This window comes from Bemisia tabaci, unplaced genomic scaffold, assembly GCF_918797505.1.
Source record: "Bemisia tabaci unplaced genomic scaffold, PGI_BMITA_v3".
Lineage (NCBI taxonomy): Eukaryota > Metazoa > Arthropoda > Insecta > Hemiptera > Aleyrodidae > Bemisia > Bemisia tabaci.
In genome coordinates, this window is record NW_027311746.1 from 221,985 (window position 1) to 242,593 (window position 20,609).

Genomic DNA, 20,609 nt, shown 5'->3' on the forward strand with positions numbered 1-20,609 from the left:
CTCAGTATTTATTCAGATTATGATATCACTAATTCGGTTCTCTATAAAATGAAACGCTGGGTGCAGAAAGGACAATTCTCAGTTGCAGTGTCTCAGAATCTTTGCTACCTTTTTATCAATTATGATCAAGGCAAATGTATGTAATTCGTTTCTCAAATATTCTCAATGACTTTAAAATGCTCTTAATTGCTGGGTGAATTTCAGGAAATTTACCTAGTAAATTCCTCTCTGAAATGTAAATTAGCAGTGGTGATTCTGAAACACCTGAACCAAAGAGCCTTTTCTGTGCCCAACGTCTTGATAAACCGATAGCAACATTTGCTAAGATTTTGCCATGTGGAATAGGAGGATTATTGAATGAGAAAATAATGGGGAACAGGTTTTTGATTTATGTAGGTTTTAATTTTTTCAAATTTCGAAAATATTTATTTTCGGTAAATAAGTTCCTTGACATCAAGATGAAAGGTCATTTGAGTTCACGATTACAAACGTTTGGTGAAGGAAACTATTTTTCGAGGTTGAAAACTAACCATCCAAAGGTACTGCTCCGACTTCAGCTTAGAAACTGAAAGTTTCCAAAGCTTCCAAAGATCTATTTCAATGAGATTTTTCTGTTGCTGGATCTCTTTAAATGATGAGCAAATTCCAGGGGTCCCTTACAATGTCATTCACGTTTCATGACTTCCATTTTTTTGTTAGACATGCTGATGCTGATAGTTGAATCCTGAAAGCGGAGGATCGTGCTAAATTTCAGGAGGAAAAAGGTAGTGACAGGTGTTAGTGCACAATGAAATAGAAAAACTTGGGTGTAGGTTAGTTATTTTTTGGACCCAGGTCTTTTTTCAAAACTCTCAAGGTGAATGAGACAGGTTTGCATAACGCTAACCAAGTAACCTTTGGGATGTTAAAAAAATTTAGGATAAAAAGTGTTAGTCGAATGGGTTAAGTCTGACATTTACTCTAGGTCTAAGACCTAAAGGAAAGCACATGTCCCTTGCACAAACTGGGGCTCTGGAACTGACACTGATTCTTCTAGTTCTCAGCTATTTCTGCATAAAATTCCTTGAAAATCTCAAGATCTGATCTATGATGTGTCCTGAAATGATCCATTAACTACAAATATCATCAGGCAGACATTCTATGAAGGGCAACAATCAACTATTCCTACGATGAGTCCTTTAGTTTGTGCAAAGGATGGGTGCATAAGTTTTTAACATTTAAGCCATGACTCTTCTGGCCAATATAATCAGAAAAATTTAACATTTTACATTTATTTTATGATATGATTCTTACATATTTTCAGTGATTAGTTTCATTAATTCTATAAGGCTACACCATTGATAAAGTGATGAAGCTTAACTCCTCTTAGCCACCATGCAAAATTCTATGCTCGGAATGACACAAAAGGCACACCGTTATTAGAAATCAGCTTTAACAGAACACTGAGGCTTCCAGACATTGGCAAGATTGTTTCAAAGTTTCCTCACAAATCTAAACATAAAATTTTGAGGAATGAAATGAAAATGATAAAATTCATGCAGACATTTATATAGTCATAATAAAATAGTTTAAAAAACTAAAATATAAGAGAGAAAAAGGCAAGCTTAAGTTTTCGTGACTTTTTGTACTAAAATAGACTACTAGACAGGGTTAAAACTTCAGCAACGCAACACAGGTTTTCTCAGAAAAAATTTTACCGAGTAAAAAGTAGACACATTGAACATTTAAAAAGCAACTCATAATGGAGAAATTTGCATTTTCTGTGTCCATCTATTAAAACTCCTTGCTCCCCAGCAGCCTGAATGTTGAAATTTTTTGTTTGTCGGGACGACACAGATGACATAGGTTAAAAGGCGGAGCATGATTGGTCGGCTATGTTTTATCGCTGCTTTGTCATGTCTATGTCGGGTTGAACTCACAACAAGATAACAGCATCTCTTAAGTTTCCGACAGTATGTTGTCCACTCCACCAGACAAAGACACGAAAAAACAGCGATAAGACATAGCCGACCAATCACGCTCTGCCTTTTAACCTGTGTCATCTATGTCATCCCGACAAACAAAAAATTTCAACAATCAGGCTGCAGGAAACTAAAGTCTACTGACATCAAACCAAGCGCTAGACTAATTCCGATAAACTTTATTATCAAGCTTTCTTTGTCAGCTAATTTTTGTCGATAAGTTGATGAGTGAATGAAAGCAGGGATGGAAGTTTTCTAAAAATTAAGTACTTAAGTCTTGCATAACTGATTGGATGCACGAATTAATTCTGAAGAGCCAATTTGACTTACAATGATTTTGAACTTATCTCTAAGAAGAGAGTTCTGTAATTCAAATTATAAATGCCATAATCTTTCTCAAGAACTCCTCTTGGAAATTTGTAATGTGATAACACAGAGTTTTATATGGTATTTCAATGAGAAATCAAACCATCTGATGCTGCAGCTCCTACCATGTCTAGAAATCCATTCTTCTACACCGGTAATAAAATCGCTTAGAGCAAAGTGAGACAAAAACTTATTTGCTAGTTGTGGTGAATAATTCCTGCCATAAAATGGATTCAATCCTTCCTAGGTTTGCACTTAGGTTAGTTCTCGAAAACTCAAAAAAATCTTAAATTAGGGTAAGAAAGTTGGGACGTCAAAGGTTCCAAGCGACCTAATCTACACCCTCTGATCTGGGTGATGAGAGACTCTAGGCATCAACCAGCAAGAATGAATATGTAAAATTAGATAAAAGCTTAAGTAAAAATGATGGTGGCAAGATAGTAAAATAAAAAGGGTGATCGTATAAAAAACTTATCTCTATGATTTGAGAAGTTCGACATACATTTTAAAAAGAACTGCAATAAAATAGATACAGTGACATTATTCATTGCAGATTAGATTGCGAATTTATAAAATTAATAGGATTAAGACTTCAAAAAAACTTTCACAAGCAAATTTGAATACAGACAGAGAATGATACCTTTATCTTACATTACAGAAATTTACTTGGTTTCATTTATCTTACCAGACGCCATCTCCAAATTGCACCAAGTCCAGTAGAATAAATTAAAATTTTTGTGTTTCAATAATTTGATGAGATGGTTTTACTATGAAATAAATACTAGAATTCTGTTTTCTATTTATCTTATCAAGATTTTATAGCAAGCTATACAATTAGGGAGCAAAAAGCAAGATTTTAAGAAAAAAAAGTCACAGATGAGACTTTCAGCAAAAGTATGAAACTCCTTTGGCAAGGATCATACACTATAATTTAAGGTGGTAAAATCGTATGTAAATGACCAAAGTGCGGAACAACGTATCTCCGTTTGTGACATCGCAGACTTCCTATCATACTTTATTTTTCCTTTGAGAAACCGGTTGATGTAATTTCTTGAAAACTTTCTTGCTATTCTTCTCTGAAAGGTGAAGATTCTTCATAAATTTCATGCTATAAAGTTAACTTGTTTCTCATCAAAAAAGTAAAATAGGAGCGGAAATGTTTAAACACGGCAGTTGAGATTCATAGTTTTGCTTTTTGGCCATTGATATTTATACTTCAAGCTTCAGTATGAATCTTCAGTGATATAAAAGTGATATTTTTCTCCGTAAAGCAATACAAACATGGAGAGACTCTGAACACATGCTTCTCCAAAATTAAAAGCTAAAAAATCGAACTAACATCAAAAGTTTCATGAATCGCATTACCCCTTTAAACACACCAAAAAATATGAAGAACAATTTGCACTGAAAGAATCATTTATAATATACCTAATAAATGCTGGCAATTTTTCTAGTCGTTGTTGTAATGATTAATATCGACGAGAGAAAAATTACTTTTTCGACACCACTTTAAATGGGTTGCAAAACACTTAACTGAATAGATAAAAAATTACTGCTATTGTGTATAAAAATAAATGCCAGTGTACAGAATACTCAACTTTTCAAGAGAATGACGACAGCCATTGGTAAAATTATGTTTCAATGAAAAATAAATTGCAAAAAATAAACAGGATTCAATCTCTGAGACATGTAAATAAATTGAGATAAGATTATCCTGGAAAGTAAAATAGGTACATTAATAGATCCGATACACAAGTCCAGATCAGATCTGGACTATTCATATAGTCTCAGATAAGCTGTTTGTTTTAAGATGATCCGTCTCTCAGTCCGGTTGTGAGCAAACTACCTTGCATATGATGAATTGCATCAATTTAATGAAAAATGAGGGTAAATTTTTGACTAAAAAAGATGATTGCTTACTCCTATGAGTCTCAGGAATTATAAGCAAAAATTAAGGACGAAAAAAAGAGCAAAATTCACAGCAATAAAAACAAGATTTGTCCACAGTAAAAAAAAGAGAATCTGATAAGTAACTTCGTCTAAGACTTGTGTGTGAAAAGGGCACTTCTTAATTTCAGTATTTCAGAATTTCTTTTTACTTGAACTTAACAGAGAAAAAAGTGCTCAAGGGGGATGAAAATTTGACCGAATATTCATAATATATGACGATATCTTTAGAACTTTTCTCAAGTTTAATAGACTCCTTGCAAAAAAAGAAGTATTGGTGGAGATTCTGTCGCACTGCAATGGGGAAGTGCTTTGTTCGAATCTGAGTTCTCAATTAAGCAAATTTTAATTTGAGCTTTGGGACTATTTTTATGCTCAAACCTTGCAGCTGTCACTTCATTTGAGTTTGGAACTTTAAATAAAATTAGCTTAATGTGCTTTAAAATGTGATTCTATCTTCACAGACAAATCCTGTTTATATTTCTTCCTTTCTTTCTCTTTGTTTTGGGCGAATAATTCTTTAAACTCATATGCAAAAGTTATGTATTTAATAACCTCAACTCCAGTTTGACCACAGCCAGTGACCAAGACGCAGCATCTTGTTTGAAACAGAGTAAAAGTAAATACTAGAATAATACATCGGTAAATGCATGCTGATAAAAATAAAGTTAGATGATTGATTGGTTAGTACAATTTTTTATAGGGATAATTAAATCACATTGATTTTTGTGGACTAGCGACAATTCTGATTTTTTCCATTACGATTAAGAAAGTCAAGTATTCTTCCTTTTTGTATTTTCATAAAATATTGAGCTTTAGAAAAAATAAACCACAAAAACGGCGGTAAAAACTCTGAAATAATTAGGGCATTATTTAAAACAACACTTTCTAAAAAAGACTTTACATCAGTCATCCCACAGTGCAGATAAAATAAAATAATCTAACCAATGACCATACAATGGTACTAAATTGTACCTAAAATTGGAAATTTTCCATTCCGATGATTTAAAAAGCCTCAGAAGAATTAAAAAAACATAGAAGTGTACAAAACAATAAAAACCATTCTGACCAAAATACAAAGATCATCTTGATCAGCGGATATTTGCGACTTTTGAATGAATATTCATCTCCAGTGCACAATCATCATCATTATATTTACTACGATGATGATTCCGCTATTAATTTTCAGTGACAAATAGTTCCATACCATCTAGAGGCACAATTTACTTATCTATTGTCAAACCTCTTGCAGAGGCTTAAAATTGGAGCTAAAATTATCAGAGAGGAAACAGTAGTGCACTTGGATTAGCGAGATTGAACATAGAATTTTTACTTCTATTATTTGCCTAAACTAGGTTATTTCTGGTCAAAATGTGCCGCTAAAGAGAAGGGGTCTTATTTTTCAGAAAATAGCGAGTAAAATCGATATTTTGGGTTTATTTTAATAATTTCATGTGTGTTTATGTTTGCTGACTATCAATGTAAGTTTGCTGTAATTCATAGAGTCTTCAAGAGCGATGGACTGCCACCTTAAGCAGCAGTCACTATTAAATGTTATATTTACAGACGAAAGAGAGAAAGAAAAAAAAGTTCAATGATTAACAACATCTAAAAAAGGTAGTCTTACAAGTAGGCATACAGAATATCACAGACAAGACATTTTGGTCGAATTATTTAGACATGACAGAGGTTATTCCTCAAATTTGTGTAGAGCTTCCTGGAGTTTTACGACAACCTGAAAAAGAAATATGAATTTGAGAGGTAGAAAATTAACACTGATAAGGATGACAAGAGGTGCAAGAAATATCTGACCTTGTGATCCATCGCAGCAAATGTGAGGCAATTTTCAAAATGGATTATTTTTTTTCTTCTTTTCTCCTTTGGTAACCACTTTAACCAGGTGGGGTAAATTGTACATGTTGCCATAAAATTGGACAATGTCCTACCAAACAAGCTAGATCTTTGGCCTTACGGCAAAAACACTTCATCTGGTTTGCGTCCCTGAGGATGATATTTTGAATGAGCAAAACAAAATGAATTTGGCTTCTTTGTCAGCAGAAAACAATACAACATTCTAAAGCCTCCGCATTTTTCGACATTTTCTTCCTTGATGATCTCAACCAACAAGAAAGAGGTAAAAATATTTGCAAAGGAACAAACTCCTGGGTAGGTCATAGCAACGACTGTTGTAAAAATTAAGACTTACACAATTTTGGAGCATAACTGTGCCCATCCAGAGTTGGACTCAGTTGGACAAATCTCACAATAATTGGTGATGCTGGCAATCACGAACACTTGATCCGTGATTTAATTACAACACAGTCGAATAATACAAACTGATGACTTCCCATTGGCGATGACCCAACCTCACCCTGCCACCTCTAAAGAACAAACAGGGAAGGATGAAGACCGTGCCCCTCCTGTATATAGGAGGGACACAGTCTTCATCAATAAAGAATGAGGGTTGTTCAGTATCCTGATGTATCTGTCACCAACAGAGATCAAACCAAGGACCTCAAGGGTGGTAGCAAACTGCCTCGACTACTTAAACCACCGCGACTTTCTTTCCTAAGCTTATCTAGTGGTTCAGTTAAATATCAATTTAAAAATATACTGTCATCAGCAAAAAGTAACCAAGTTCTGTCAAATCCAAGCAGAGAAAAGATGTGGATTGATTTCTCTTTTCCTAAGACTCAACAGCAAAAATTCGCTTTCAGTCCCTTTAGGAACACTACAGAATTTTATAAGCTTTGATCATTTGGCAGAAAAAGTGAGAAACTAGTGACAGTTGTTCCAGAGCAGGATTGATATAATTTAATTTTCTTGAAAATGGGACTTGGTTCCTTTCCGCTGAACTTAGCTCAAAGATAATTAAATGCTTCTAGGAACTTACTTTTTGATAGAATGTGATCTGTTCTGTTAGAAAAGACTTGATGCTTTCATTCAGCTGGGCAGTCTGATCCGCATGAAAGTAATTAATTTCTGCAAGAAGGGCATAAGATACCGTATCTGTTCGGCGTGATACTTCTGCAAGCTGGTCATGATCCATTTTCTGTTCAGAGTAGAGTTTTTCACACTCCTTCTTCTTTTGGATTGCTCCCTGAAATGATGAAGGAAAGTGGTGAGGAATGATAATTTTTTAGCTGGAATAAACTAGAGAGTTGTATTTATCCTGCGGAGAGGACCTTGGTTTTTGGAAACTAACTTTTCAGAAGAGTGATTTTTATTGAATTGGACTGAAAAGTTGGAATTTAAGTTTCAGATACAAAACACTTGCTCAAAACATGATCACAAAGAATGAGTTTTGTTTATGTTATGGTTGAATAATGTAATTTTGTATTTTGTTTTTCTTCCATAAAAGTAGAGAATAACAATGCAATGGACTGTTTCAGATCTCAAGTATGACAATTTTTATTTTAAAATGGATTTTCCCTACGTAGGTTTTCTCATAGGATTCTCACTTCTTGGTTTCATGAGATTCATCATTTAATAAATTCAATTAAGTTAACCATGTGATAGTCAGCCTTTCTATCCTTGTGGTCTATGATTTTTGCAGAGGAGCGAAAAAGGCCCAATTCAAAATAATGATTCATGGATTGCGAAAAACAATAGATAAATTTTCGGTCAAGGGGTAATGTACGAGATATGTAGTCATTTTTTTAATTTTTTTTCTTTGAAAAGAGGAGACATATCAGGGGCTAAGGAACGATACCGCTTAACCGACAATTTTGATGAAAATTACTTTGCAACTTTGCCGTATTCTACAGTATGCTATACACTAACTGATGTTTCCAGTTTTTTCTAATCTTGCATGTAAGCCCTGTATTGGTGCTGTAATGTGTAAGAAAAATTGCAAACCTATCCTCAAAATTACAAAAATGGCGAGATTTCTTCATCCTTAAAAATTGCCGGTTAGCAGATAAGTGGTACACATTGTTCTTCAGCCACCGACATAGTACATTTTGCGATGAAAGCAGTCACTTTTTCGAGCAGTAAAAATACCAGATTACTAGAAACATTCAGCACATTGAAACTAAATACTTCCTTGATATTTGATCTCCTTTCATCTCGATTTAACATTTTTTTATGAAGAATATTCGGCTTGTTTCAATTCTGTTGAAAATGACTTGAATAAAAAGGATACTTGAAATTATTCTGAATACCTCACCTTGTGAACCGTCAACATTTCTGGAAAGGATGCTGTAATACCCTTGAGTATGTGTAACGTGTCCCCTAGAGGCTCCCAATCCAACTTGGCTTGCTCTTCAAACAGCTTCCCTATGTCGTTGTAAGTATCACCAGTTTTCTTGATCGCAGCTGTTATGCTGGATCTATCGTACCCTGATGAGATAAAATAAATGGATAAATTAACCAATGGCGGGTTTTAAAGATCGGGCGTCCGAGTTAGATGTGAAATCATAAAACTGCCAAGGTTGATGAACAATTGGCAAATTTATTTCATTTTTCCTCAGTATTTTATTTCTTTGAGTTCTGACAAAAAAGTCAAAACAAAAAGCTGGGCTAAAAAACAAAATTCTAGCAACAGAATCAGTGTATCCGTTGCTCCATCATTGTTTGGGTAAAGACTGGGAGTTACAATTGGACTATATGAGTTTTTACAGTTTTTGGAGACATTTTCTGATTTCTCTAGGTTAAAAGTATTCAAACATTCTTCTGTTACCCCCCCCCCCCCCTCCCCAGACCTGGGGTCCATTACCACATTTCCAGTAGAAAAATTCCTGACTTTATTGGTCTTACATGACCAAAACGGTAAGTATTTCTACTTTACTTTTGATAAATAATTTACTGTCACGAATCCAAAAAAGAGAAAAATTACTTCTTTAAGAACTTTAAGATCGATTTAAAGGCTCATCATTTGTATTCATAGTAGTGACTTGAAGCCTACTAAATCATGTTTCAAATAAATTCAGAGATTTTTATTTTGAAGATTTCAGGCACATTGGATCTGGGACAGCTAGAAATAGTTTATGGAAGTTTAGAGGGAAAATAGCTGTTCAAACCTCAAGAAATTTGATGTTCATTTTCAATCACATCCAAAAATGGTGAACTCTAGGATTCAATAATGTAGCCAGGAAAATTTCAGCTTCAGGCTTTACAATTCAGACTCTTGTAATAGTGGGAATGACTTCGGCCCAGGATATTTGCATGTTATATTTTTGCAACAGATAAAGTACCAAAAATAAATAAGAAGTTTCTGTCAAACCACATAATGATGATCAGTAAAAAACGGGAAGAAATGAAAACGCATTTACCTGTTCGTTCCTCGGTTCCCAATACTTGGCCGAGAGAATAAAAAGCATGTCCTACTTTTTGGAACTCTCGCTTATACATAGCAACATTCTTCTTAGACTGATCTCCAGCCACGGCAAAAAGATTCTTTGCTGCTCCATCAAGGCTGTGGATATACCTCGAACAGCTCTCAGTGTCCTGATCCCTAAGGTCAAATATAAAATCAAGCTAGCACTAAGAAATGAGCTAAAAATGAACACCTGCTTTTTTACTTATTTTTTAAATGGAAAATCAGACATTCAGTTATACACTGCTATGAGATCCCTCAACATAAAAGCAATAACTTTCCAATAAACATCAGCACCACTTTCTCGAATTAGGGAAAATCACAAAAGTATTGATCAATTTTCTATCAATTTTGCCAAATTTTTCAGCGAATTCAGTATAACTTTCTTTCTTCACAATGTTGTTTGTGTTCACTTAACTGGAAAATAAACAGTTCAATTTGTTTGTGTGCCTAGAGGAGAACATTCAAAAGCACTTCACCAAAATACACTCACTAAACTCACTTATATCGGATCACATCCGCCAAATTTTATGATACAGGCTGCTTCAGATCAAAGCAGTGTTTACTATTTTTGCCTAAATTTGCACACATATTATGCTTGGCTGACTGGATCCTCTCTCCATATGCCATAACATAATACCATAGTGCTCCGTAGTACCATATGCCAGAGGAAGGGGGTCGTGCATACTCAACTTTTCGTGAAACGTCTGCCATGGAGGGGAGTAAAAATTCTGAAATTTTGAGTGCCATTCTTCACAGAGGATACTTTACATGAAATGAGAAGCCAATAAGATTAGGGAGATAGGAAATAACGAGATTTTCATCTTAAAGAAAAAAGCGGCACACAACTCCATATTTTCTTGGAGTCTTATCTTTTTTGTCTTCACAAAATTCCATAAAGCTGCCAGCCCTTGATTTCAATGATCCATTGGTGTTTTAATCCACAAATTTGTTTCATTTCCAAGCACATGCTAAAAAGTCCAATACTTACAAGGTGCCTGGGTTGAGTGCCTTCTCAGGAGCCTTCACTGCAAGGAAATAATTTGCTCCTAAAAGTTTATCTTTTTCTGCTTTTCGTTTACCATCTTTCCACAGTTTCTCGTCAGTGCATGTGATGAAGTGTTCCCACACTTTGCACCGAGACAAAACTGGATGCCGACAAACGCACGAGACAAAAGCCTGCAACTGGTTTTTTCTCCGCTCGATAAACTGCTCATCATAACGCCCTGAAACAAAATTATTGATTCAAGTTTACAGAGAAAAATTAGGAGATCAAAAAGATTTAGTCCTAATAATTTGAACTTCTTCAATTTTAAAAATTGTTTCGCGAATTTTGACACCTGGACTGTGTCCAATGGAAAAAAGACCCTGGGGCACGGAGAAAAGTTTATCAGGTTAGTAAATTTTGAAAAATCGGATAGTGCGATTGGACTTCAGTGTTTTGAACAGAAATTGCTCTCTAATATCCAGAGGAATAAAATGAGAGAGGTTAACTTCGATTCAGTACTGATAGGGAGCATAAATTACACAAGTCTACGAACAATTTATTTTTAAAGTGCTGCGCTTCGGCTACATGATTCTTACAAATTTTTCAGCCCTGATTCTGAAAATAACATAGGATTTTTCTCATCACAAACATATTTTTTTATTTTGAGAGGAGCAAGGCTCAAAGTATTATACTCAAGAAAACTGAGTCGTAATTAAGTTCTACTTTCAAAACCAGTTTTTATTTTTTCGGGTCAGTAAATCCAAGTGATTTTCAACTTGAGACTCGTTTTATTTGAAAAAGCAAAAATTTCACTTAACATCTTCATGACCTCTCTCATGTTCATTTAGGTTTACTTGAAAAAAAAAAAAATAATTAAATCTTACATGTATTTTTTTCAGTATTTACACATTGGACTTTTTAAACTATATTATTCAAACATCATGGAGAAACATACATAAAGTGTAAGGCAAAAACACAAGTAAAATAAAGTTGAAATTTTAAAAAATACTGAAAAACTGAAGCGTTTTGAGCTATCACAGGCTCATTTTCAACTGCAAAAAGCATAAAAAAAAAAAAAAAAAAAACTTTTGCATGATATTCTGCCTCTAAAGGGTTTTTAACATTTCAAGCCTTGCAGTACACAAATTTTTAGCATTTTTTCTTCATAAATTATTATTGTGAGAACAGACTAGGTAATGACAAATTTACAACTAAATACTCGGAAGTATTACCTGAAATTTGCTTATCTGGCAGTGGAGGGATTGGAATAAGGCTGAACTTTTCTTCCAGCCGTTCATGAAGCCAGTCGAAATGTTTGTACCGTCTGGAGACTTGAATATTGTTGAATGTTGGGGTTAGCTGATACGCGATGAAGCTTTTCAAGCCTTTAAACTTGGAATCTTTTTTGGGAGAGGCCACCATGACGGCATAAGGTTTGTCAATAGTTTCCCATACGATCACACTACCGTAGCCTTCGCCATATGAGTTTTCTATGATTCGAACAATTTCTGAATCTGGTACCGGCACTTTCAGAGTGCCCATGATGTAACTGTCTCCACCAGCCTTATGAAAGTTGGTAAATCGGCTGCTTTTCTTATTAATGGTGCCTTTGCCATCACCAGCTGAAAAAGGATGAAACGATGAAGTTTCTATTAGCGTCAATGTTAAGGCTAGGACATCAAGAAAATTTGCACTCAAAAACATTTAGAAGGAATTTCTCTTGATTTGGCACATAGAAAATCTCAATTTAATTTGATTTCTTTTTTACATTCTCATCGCTCATTATGTACCATTGTACCTGCTCCATTGTTGATTTGAGCACATTGGTTTAAATTTTTATTATTCAATTTTGCAATCAGACCAAATTTAGTCGATTTGTCCTGGTATTTACTGGTCCTTAAGCTTTTACCATCAAGGTAGTAATAGATCATTCAGATTACTTCTTAATCTGTTTTGTTTTTGGATATTTCCTGAAGGAGTTATGTATACTTCCCAGTTGGCAATTTTAAATTTCTTTTTTACCAATTTGTTTAATTTTCCTATGATACTTAAGCTACACAATGAATTTGAGTCAATATTACTGTCTATGATAATTGAAACAGAAATTTTCGAGCAGCTCGTCCATGATATTGGAAAGGTTCCACCCCCAAATTGACTCAAAGAGAAATTCTTCACATTTTAATTAGTTCTGCCCTCCACTGAAGCAGGTTCTATCAAGATTTGGAGTTTGCATTCATCCGGTCAAATTCTAACAAGTTGAGATGTGCCTGAAAATCATGTCATGAAATTAAACCAATTTAAAAGTTGCACATCTTCACATGGTTTTGATAAAATGCAATTTGATAACGAGTAATCATGTTTCGATGATTAACTTTTCTCTTAACGTTGCAAACGCATAGGTTCTGGACACAAGAGGGAATACGTAGAAACCAAGTTGTAGCTTTCTGACTGTTCATGTAGCTATTTTTAAATCTTAGGTAAAAATACTTGCATCCTATTGAGCTGAAAAATGTCTTTAAGCTGTTAACTTGGCATCACTCAGAGATAGCTAAATGGGATGGTATAATCATGAGTTTTTTTGTACCTATTGAACTTGCATCACTGATGGATGGTGTATAGTTGCTGATGCCTGTGTTACTCGGCGGCAAAGCTGGTGGCGCTCCACTCTCTGAATCATCGTCCCAGTCATCATCCCAGAAATCTACAGGTTCATATGTCTAAAATAAATGTGTTAAAAAAGTGAATCCGATTAGAAGAAAACTTTCATTTCACGTGGAATGCAAAGAACGCATGTATACTGCATCTCTAACCTTACTTAATTAAAATGATAAATTAAATTAGTGTAAAACTTAATTATGCAAGCTAGAGCCAAAACGGCTAAAGCCAAAGCTTGGCAAAATCAATCAGTTAAAATTCCTGTACCTTGCAAAAGTATGAGTTAAAGGTGTATTGGTATGAGCATGAGTGGTGTATGAGTCAAAGGTAACTGTGGGTAGCAGATATTTCTGTCGGATCGCAAAAGCAATGGTTTTTTTTCCTCGCTCACTACTGCTCCTTTTGAAAAGAAAAATTGTGACTATCTACAGAGAGGGACTCATAGTGCTAAAAAACTCAAACATTTCAGCAAAAAAAAAAAAAGGTCCAGAAATATCATATAGGAATTTGCTGGTTTCAACTTGGTGGGCAAAACGTGCAGTTGTAAAAGAGACCATAGATTTGATTTGACAAGTTCAGAGCTAAAAATTGTTGGATTGTTATACAGCCACTCCAAGTCCTCTATTGAAGAAAATGAACTAAACTACTCACATCATATTCCTTGAGATCTTAGAAGGATTACAACTCATTTGAAGCTAAAAAAAACTCCATCGAAAATCGAAGTTCAATTTTTGTATGCAACTTGCTTCCACTAACTACTATTCCCTTTCAGTGGTAGCACTAGAGCAAGGGAGTGGGAGGAGTCTAGCAGATCTAAACCTTCCTCTCGATTGAAAAATTTTCCCCAAAAAACTTAATTTTTCCTGGTTCTTCAGAATTTTATCTTCAGGATCCCTCCCCATGAGGAATTTTTGACTGTCGACTCCTTCTCCATGAAAACTTTCTGGTTGAGCTGCTGGTTTCTCTATCAGTAAAGCAATCATGTACACACATTTTGAAGAAAAATATCTAATTCCTTTTTGTTTTCCATTTTTACAACCTAGATTGCTCATGGCACATGGCCTGTAACGTGCAAAGTTCAAAGAGTAAATGCATGCTTAAATGACAACATACCTGCTGGGTATTGCAGTAGAGATTATCAGCGTTATTTGAATTGGTTTCCCAGTCTTTCGGTAGAGGTGGGGGAGGAACTGCAGGAGGCACGCTGACTTTGACTTCCTGCACGACAAAAGAAAAATGGGCTTAAATTATGGTATTCAAAATTGATTTTTTTTTTTTGTTTGTTGCAAAGGTGAGCTAAACAAACCAGTATTGCTACACCTCAAAATGATCTGCTCAAACAGAGTTGACAATCGATGGATGCTAAATAAACCAACAAGGAAAAGGTTGAAAAAGATCAGTGAATCTGATGGACACACAAACGACCAGCATCAATGACCAGAGAAAATTGAATTTCTATTCCCGCAGTTTTATCTCAGAATTGTAAGGAAAAAAATTCTGATCCAAAAAAGCCAAATAAAAGAAAATCGACTTTTAGGAGTGAAAAATACTATCCAAATCATTTAAAAAGTCCCTGATTATGTTTGAATCATACAAATACCTACTTACTTACAAGTAACTTAAAATTAAAAAGAAACTATTCCACCAACATGTTTTTTTGAGTGTACCTAGCTCTGCACAACCGAATGGCTAAATGGCTGATATTAGTCGCCAAGTTATATTTTTCTAAGTTTCTGCAATGTTGATAGATTTCAAGGATTTAAAAATTTACTTCATTTCTGGAAAATCCCTGATATTTTACTTTTACTTCATTTCTTGAATATACTTCCCCAGTTGCTCAGTGCACCTCTTTTGTGATTTTTGTTTTACGATACTTTTGATAAACTAAATACCAAGAGTTATAGAATTCTTAAGGGTGTGCTATGCTGTAAATTTTCACATTTTGATCGTAGTCAAGACAAAAAAATACACTAAAAGATAGGTTTCAAACTACAAGATGCAAAAAGAGGCTGCTGCTTGGAATTTGGATAAATTCGTGCGCATGTAGTGAAAAAATCCAACTGACCTCAACATACGCTGCTGGAAACAGCCCAGTTCGGCCAAGGTGGTTGGTCCCCTCCCACCACCCTTCACCGACATCTTGTCTTGTAACCGTTAGGATTTCTCCACTTGTTACTGACAGTTCTGATGAGTTGGGTTCTCCTTGGAAATCATAGACAACTCGAACCTGGAAGAAACAGCCGGAAATGCAATTCATGAGTTTCGGTTTGGAGTGCATTTCTAGGCATGAAAGTTATTCCATGTAAGTTGCGCAGTTATGCATGTATTCATTCAATACAGGGTTACCACAGGATTTAGAAAATGAAATTTCCTGACATTTCCTTGATTTTCTGGACCAATTTTGGTAAATGACGATTGAGTATATTGGATGATTACAAATATATGATTGAAATAATTTTCTGGCAAAATTTGTTGTTAACAACATCAAGCCCATTCAAAAAGAAAATTTTGACTTAACAATCTTACCTGGACACTTCCATCATTCCCTCAGACCTTTCTAGGTTTCCCCGAACTTTTAAAAATTCCCTAACTGTGGCAACCATGTTAATAATCAAAGTTCAAGAATGATTTTCTCATTTAATTGACACTTTGTTGTATAAATTGAAACCTTCTAAATTTTCTGGTTTTCTTAACTAGATCTTAACATTATTGCAATGCTATTAGTTCAAATTCTGTCCAAAATAGCTATAGTCAAAAAACATGCAACTCCATTGCAATGTTTCAAAATCTTCGATTAGGTACGTTAAAATTTTTGGAAAAAACCCCCATCAAAATACCTTCTTGGGATTTTCTGTGAATATTATTGATTAAAGAATAAAATCCACCGACAAAATCGAGAGAGAGAGAGAGAGTGTTAGTTGGTTTCCTCTGAAAATGATAGTATAAGTGAGGGTTCATGACATCAAAATGAAAGGTACACATTATTCAACTCTTACCAACGATGAATTCTTTATTCAAAGAAAGAAACAGAAAAAACGAGATAGACAGGTAAGGTAACAGGGTTTGCAGCAGGTCAGTGATTCAAGTCTACTGACATTTCAGTCGCTGCAGACTAAGGACAATAAGTATTTATGAAGGGACAGAGGAGCTAATGATCAAGTGGTGTCAAATTACCTTCATGATGACATGAACTTATATGACTCGTGGTGAGACAGCAGCAGCTGAGCCTTTCAATTAACCACTTGACTTGGTAGACAGGCCCTCTTAATTACTGGTTCTTGGAGACAAGAAACATTCGATTCACCATATGCTCGTCCCTGGGGGCAATGAGAAAAAAAATGACAGATTAAAATACAGAGAGATTTCGGTAAATTTAAATGAATTTTAAGGCATTCTCACAGATATTTTGAGGCTCCCCCTCCCCCCTTGCAAATTTTGTGTCCCCGTAACCCGTAACGACTCTTGCTCGCTATCTGTTAGATTTGGCTGAAATGACGCCTCTGGGATTACTGTGGAAAGATATGATCTAAAATGAGGAATTTTAGGAAAACTATAGATTTGAAAATTCTGTTAAGAGGCGTGAGGAGATGTTCACCTTTTCCCCCATTGACCGTAGAAACCTATATGTGACTCCAAAGAAAAAAAAAAGAAGAAAAAAAGAAAGGGAGCCGCCCCCCCCCCCCCCCCCCCGATGTGATATCCGTAAGGATGGTTCCGGCGGTAACATTAGTATTTTAAGTAATTTTGATGGAATTTTTTAATCACAATTAGATACAAAGAGTTAAATACAATAGACAAATTATTTTTAATAGTAATAAGAAATCCAACTGTAATGCTAGATTAAGGAGTGCCCTTTACTATTTGTCAAGCACTTCAAAATTTGTATGATACGAATCTTCCCATTTCGGGTGGGGCTGCTGTTGGCCCCATTCCAATTTGTAATAAAAAAAAACAAATAAAATATGTGACTCCAAAAAAAAAAAAAAAAAAAAAAAAAAAAAAAAAAGAAAAGAGCTGTTTGGATGCAACTGACATTCAAAATAAACCATTGAAAGATTACAGATGTGTGAAAAATTAAGATAAACAAAATATGAGCTGTTAAATGGATAATAACAGCTGGTAATTGGGATGATTAATACACACAATGATAAGGAACAATGGAGAGAGAGAGATTAAAAAAAGCTTGATAAGTCTCATTCACTCATGCATGGTTCAAGACTGACATGGATGTGATATCTTTACCATGATGTAATTAGAGTATATTTTTTTCTTCTTTTTTTCTTTTCATAGAAAAATAGCAGATTGGATACTACTTAAATAAGGTTACTGTTTTTCTTTTTCAAAGAATTCCCATTCCTTGGTACTTCATTTCCTTGAGAGACTGCTACCATTATTTTTTTAACCAAATTCTTAGTGGGTATTCTTGAGAAAGCAAAGGATAGTCAACCAAAATTTTGAGTTATGTTATGTTCGGTCATTTTTCAAAAAAAAAAAAAAAAAAAAAAAATGAAATATGGCATCTCGAACCAGGATGCAAGGTTCTGTTGTTTCACCATCCATATACCCTGATATAGGGTCTTGCACAAACGAAAAATTAGGTTTTTGGGGGATTCTATACTCCAGGTAATCCTTTCTTGCTCTTTTAAATAGATATCAAGGATAATAGTTGACAAAGGTGTTCCCAGAAAGAATGCCAATCCAAACCTCTTAGAGATTTTTTGCTGACTAGAATTTCAGTTTTTTTAATGAGCAAGAGCCTGGAATGTGTAGGTTACTTTAAAGATGCAGTTGAAAACATGGAAATTACAGACATGAATTAGATTGAGAGGTCATAGCAAGGAACACTTTTCAATAAACTTTTCAACCAAAAAAAACCCTTTAATTTTAAAGGAGCCATAGGTTCAGAAAAAAGAGGAATGAGATAAATTGCCATAAATGAAGAACATAGAGCACTCTATACAGTATGACATGCTGGCAAGAAACTCTGTTGTACATGAGGAAGAACCATTAGCTGGTGCTTATGACCTTAACTCACAATCTCAAAAAGATAAACAAACAACAAAACAGAATGAACATGAGCTGTGGCCTTACTGTTTCTTCTATGAACAATTTCGAGCAGCTATCACTGAGTATGGGAGGATACAAATGAATTTGGCATTTCTCCTTCCACTACTTTCATTACGTATAAGGGGGGGGGGGGGAATAATTACAACATTGCCAGATATTCTGCTATTAAAATACAAGATTTTCCCCCCTTTAATTTAAACAAATAAATGCAACAGGTTGAAATATTACTTGATCCTTTTTTACAACAATGAATGCTTAAATGCAACCGCATGGCTTTACAGACATTATACAAAAAGATACCTGATAACTGTTTTTGTTGCAAAGAATTAATGTTATTAAAAGTGAAACGGAAGTAAAAACTTTCTCTTTTGGAAAAAAGAAATAAAAAGAAAACTAAGTAAGCAAAGTTAAGAAACGTAAGAATAAAGAAAGTAAAAGAAAAGCAATAAAAAAAAGGAAAATTAACAAAAAAATAAAAGTAGAAACTAAAATAAAAAAATATAAGCTAAAAGAAGAGAAAATTATAAAAACTCATGGATCAAAAATGTTAAAAAACGATGGAAAAGAAATTTAAAAAAGAGAGAGTAGGTACTTAGATAACAAAAACAAGAAAATAAAATTAAAAAAATAAAATAAAAAATGAAAACAAAGAGGAAAAAAAAAAAATTAAAAAAATTAAACACGACGGGTAATTAGGAAGAGAAAACAAGAAATAGAAATAATACCACTTTATGATAACTAGAAGAAACACCTGGGATAAAGCAGTTGACATTACTAACATTTCAAATCTGAAGTCTTAAACTGGCTGTGGATGAGGAGACAGTATGTACTAATAGTAGAATAACATGTACCTGTTTCTTCATTTAAGAAATTTCGAATTTTATGTGCTGCAGTGTGGTTATAAAATCAACACAAAAATAGAAAAAAATCAATGAGAGCAGTGTGTCATTGATTTTATTCATATTTTCTTTTCTTTTTTTGATCTTTACAAAAATTTTCAAATTAATTTCAGAGAGAGACTTGTTAGATTTTGGTTTGAAAAGTTATATTTACAGAACAGCCAAGACTTCTGGGTCATGGTTGCATTCACAAAAGTTACAGATTTATATTTTCAGCCACACGACGTCAATTAACAATGTTTTCCCAGTTCTTTGTCTCCTAAGATTTGGCAACAAATTTAGTTCACGGAATTGACAAAGAAGAAAATGAATATTCATTTCGTGTCTAATTTGCTCAAATTTTGTATTCAATTCAAGATTTCCTCGTTCAATTTTGTTTATCAAAAGTCTGATTTTTCAGAGACTTACAAACTCTCCTAAGGTTAGATTTCGCTTAAGTATTATATGTTGCGACGAGTATCAATCCCTGATTAGTTCCAAAATAGCGCCCCTCCGCAAGTTGCAAAACAGTGCATGCATTGAGGTGGTACCACTGATGAGTCCTAATATAGTAAAGATCTGACGAATGTTACACCACACAATGAGCGAGCTCTAGCATACGTCTCTTGCAAGTGCTGCGAGTGAAACATTTCAGTAAAATTACTAGGAACAGACCAATTACCGGCAAAAGAGACGCTCTCTTCATTGCTTACAGTGATGATGCATCAACCTGGCCACAGGAGGGAAATGTTTGATGGACATGATAATGAGTTTTGGTGAACAAGAATTTGAACTTGTCTTACTTTTAACGCACAATTTGTTAGAATTTGTTAAGTACACAGAAGTAAGCAAGCGATCAATCAGGCAAAATTGCTTGAATACTACATACAGTAACGGCAATTAAAACTCATAAGATCAGCCCAATTGAATCATTAAAACATTTTAATCATCAACCTTCTCCAAGAAGTTTGAATCAACTTGTCGTTCACACCTAACCTAGAATGATGAATTGGCAAATCGCAAAAGTAAGACTGATAGGACAGGTGAATAGTGATACATTAAAGTCGCTGACACCTGCATACAAAAGTTAGAACTTTAAGCACTGAGAATAAGCAGTGTTCCAGAATTGAAGTGGATAGTTCACCGAGCTGAGTAAGAAAGCAAACAAACCTGAATCACTATCACCCAGGAATGTCTCATAGGAAGAAGAACTCTAAAAAGCACATCAGTAAGGATCCATAATATTTCCACACTTTCACTTGATGAAACTATGAACTACAGCACGGAAACAGAGAAAAGCAGCGCAAATAAGAGGAGAAACTGATAATGAGTGAAGTGAAAACCGTAAACCGTAAAAGCTCACAGGGGGACAATGAGGGGGGGATTTTTAAAACTAAACTGAATGAAACCAGGTCTAGCATTTGGTACCC

At 34.6% G+C, this 20,609-nt stretch overlaps 1 protein-coding gene across 1 annotated transcript; it reads right to left on the minus strand.

The window, feature by feature from the left end:
* Positions 1 to 380: 380 nt before the first annotated feature.
* LOC140225832 (sorting nexin lst-4-like) lies at positions 381 to 20,550 on the minus strand. The gene is made up of 11 exons (XM_072305788.1): positions 20,350 to 20,550; positions 16,409 to 16,551; positions 15,300 to 15,461; positions 14,348 to 14,452; positions 13,164 to 13,296; positions 11,812 to 12,201; positions 10,583 to 10,817; positions 9,548 to 9,729; positions 8,443 to 8,615; positions 7,168 to 7,374; positions 381 to 6,009 (listed from the first exon to the last, which is right to left on the minus strand). The coding sequence occupies exons 2-11, from the start codon at positions 16,412 to 16,414 to the stop codon at positions 5,965 to 5,967; spliced, it is 1,638 nt and encodes a 545-aa protein (XP_072161889.1). The 5' UTR covers positions 16,415 to 16,551; positions 20,350 to 20,550; the 3' UTR covers positions 381 to 5,964.
* Positions 20,551 to 20,609: the final 59 nt, after the last annotated feature.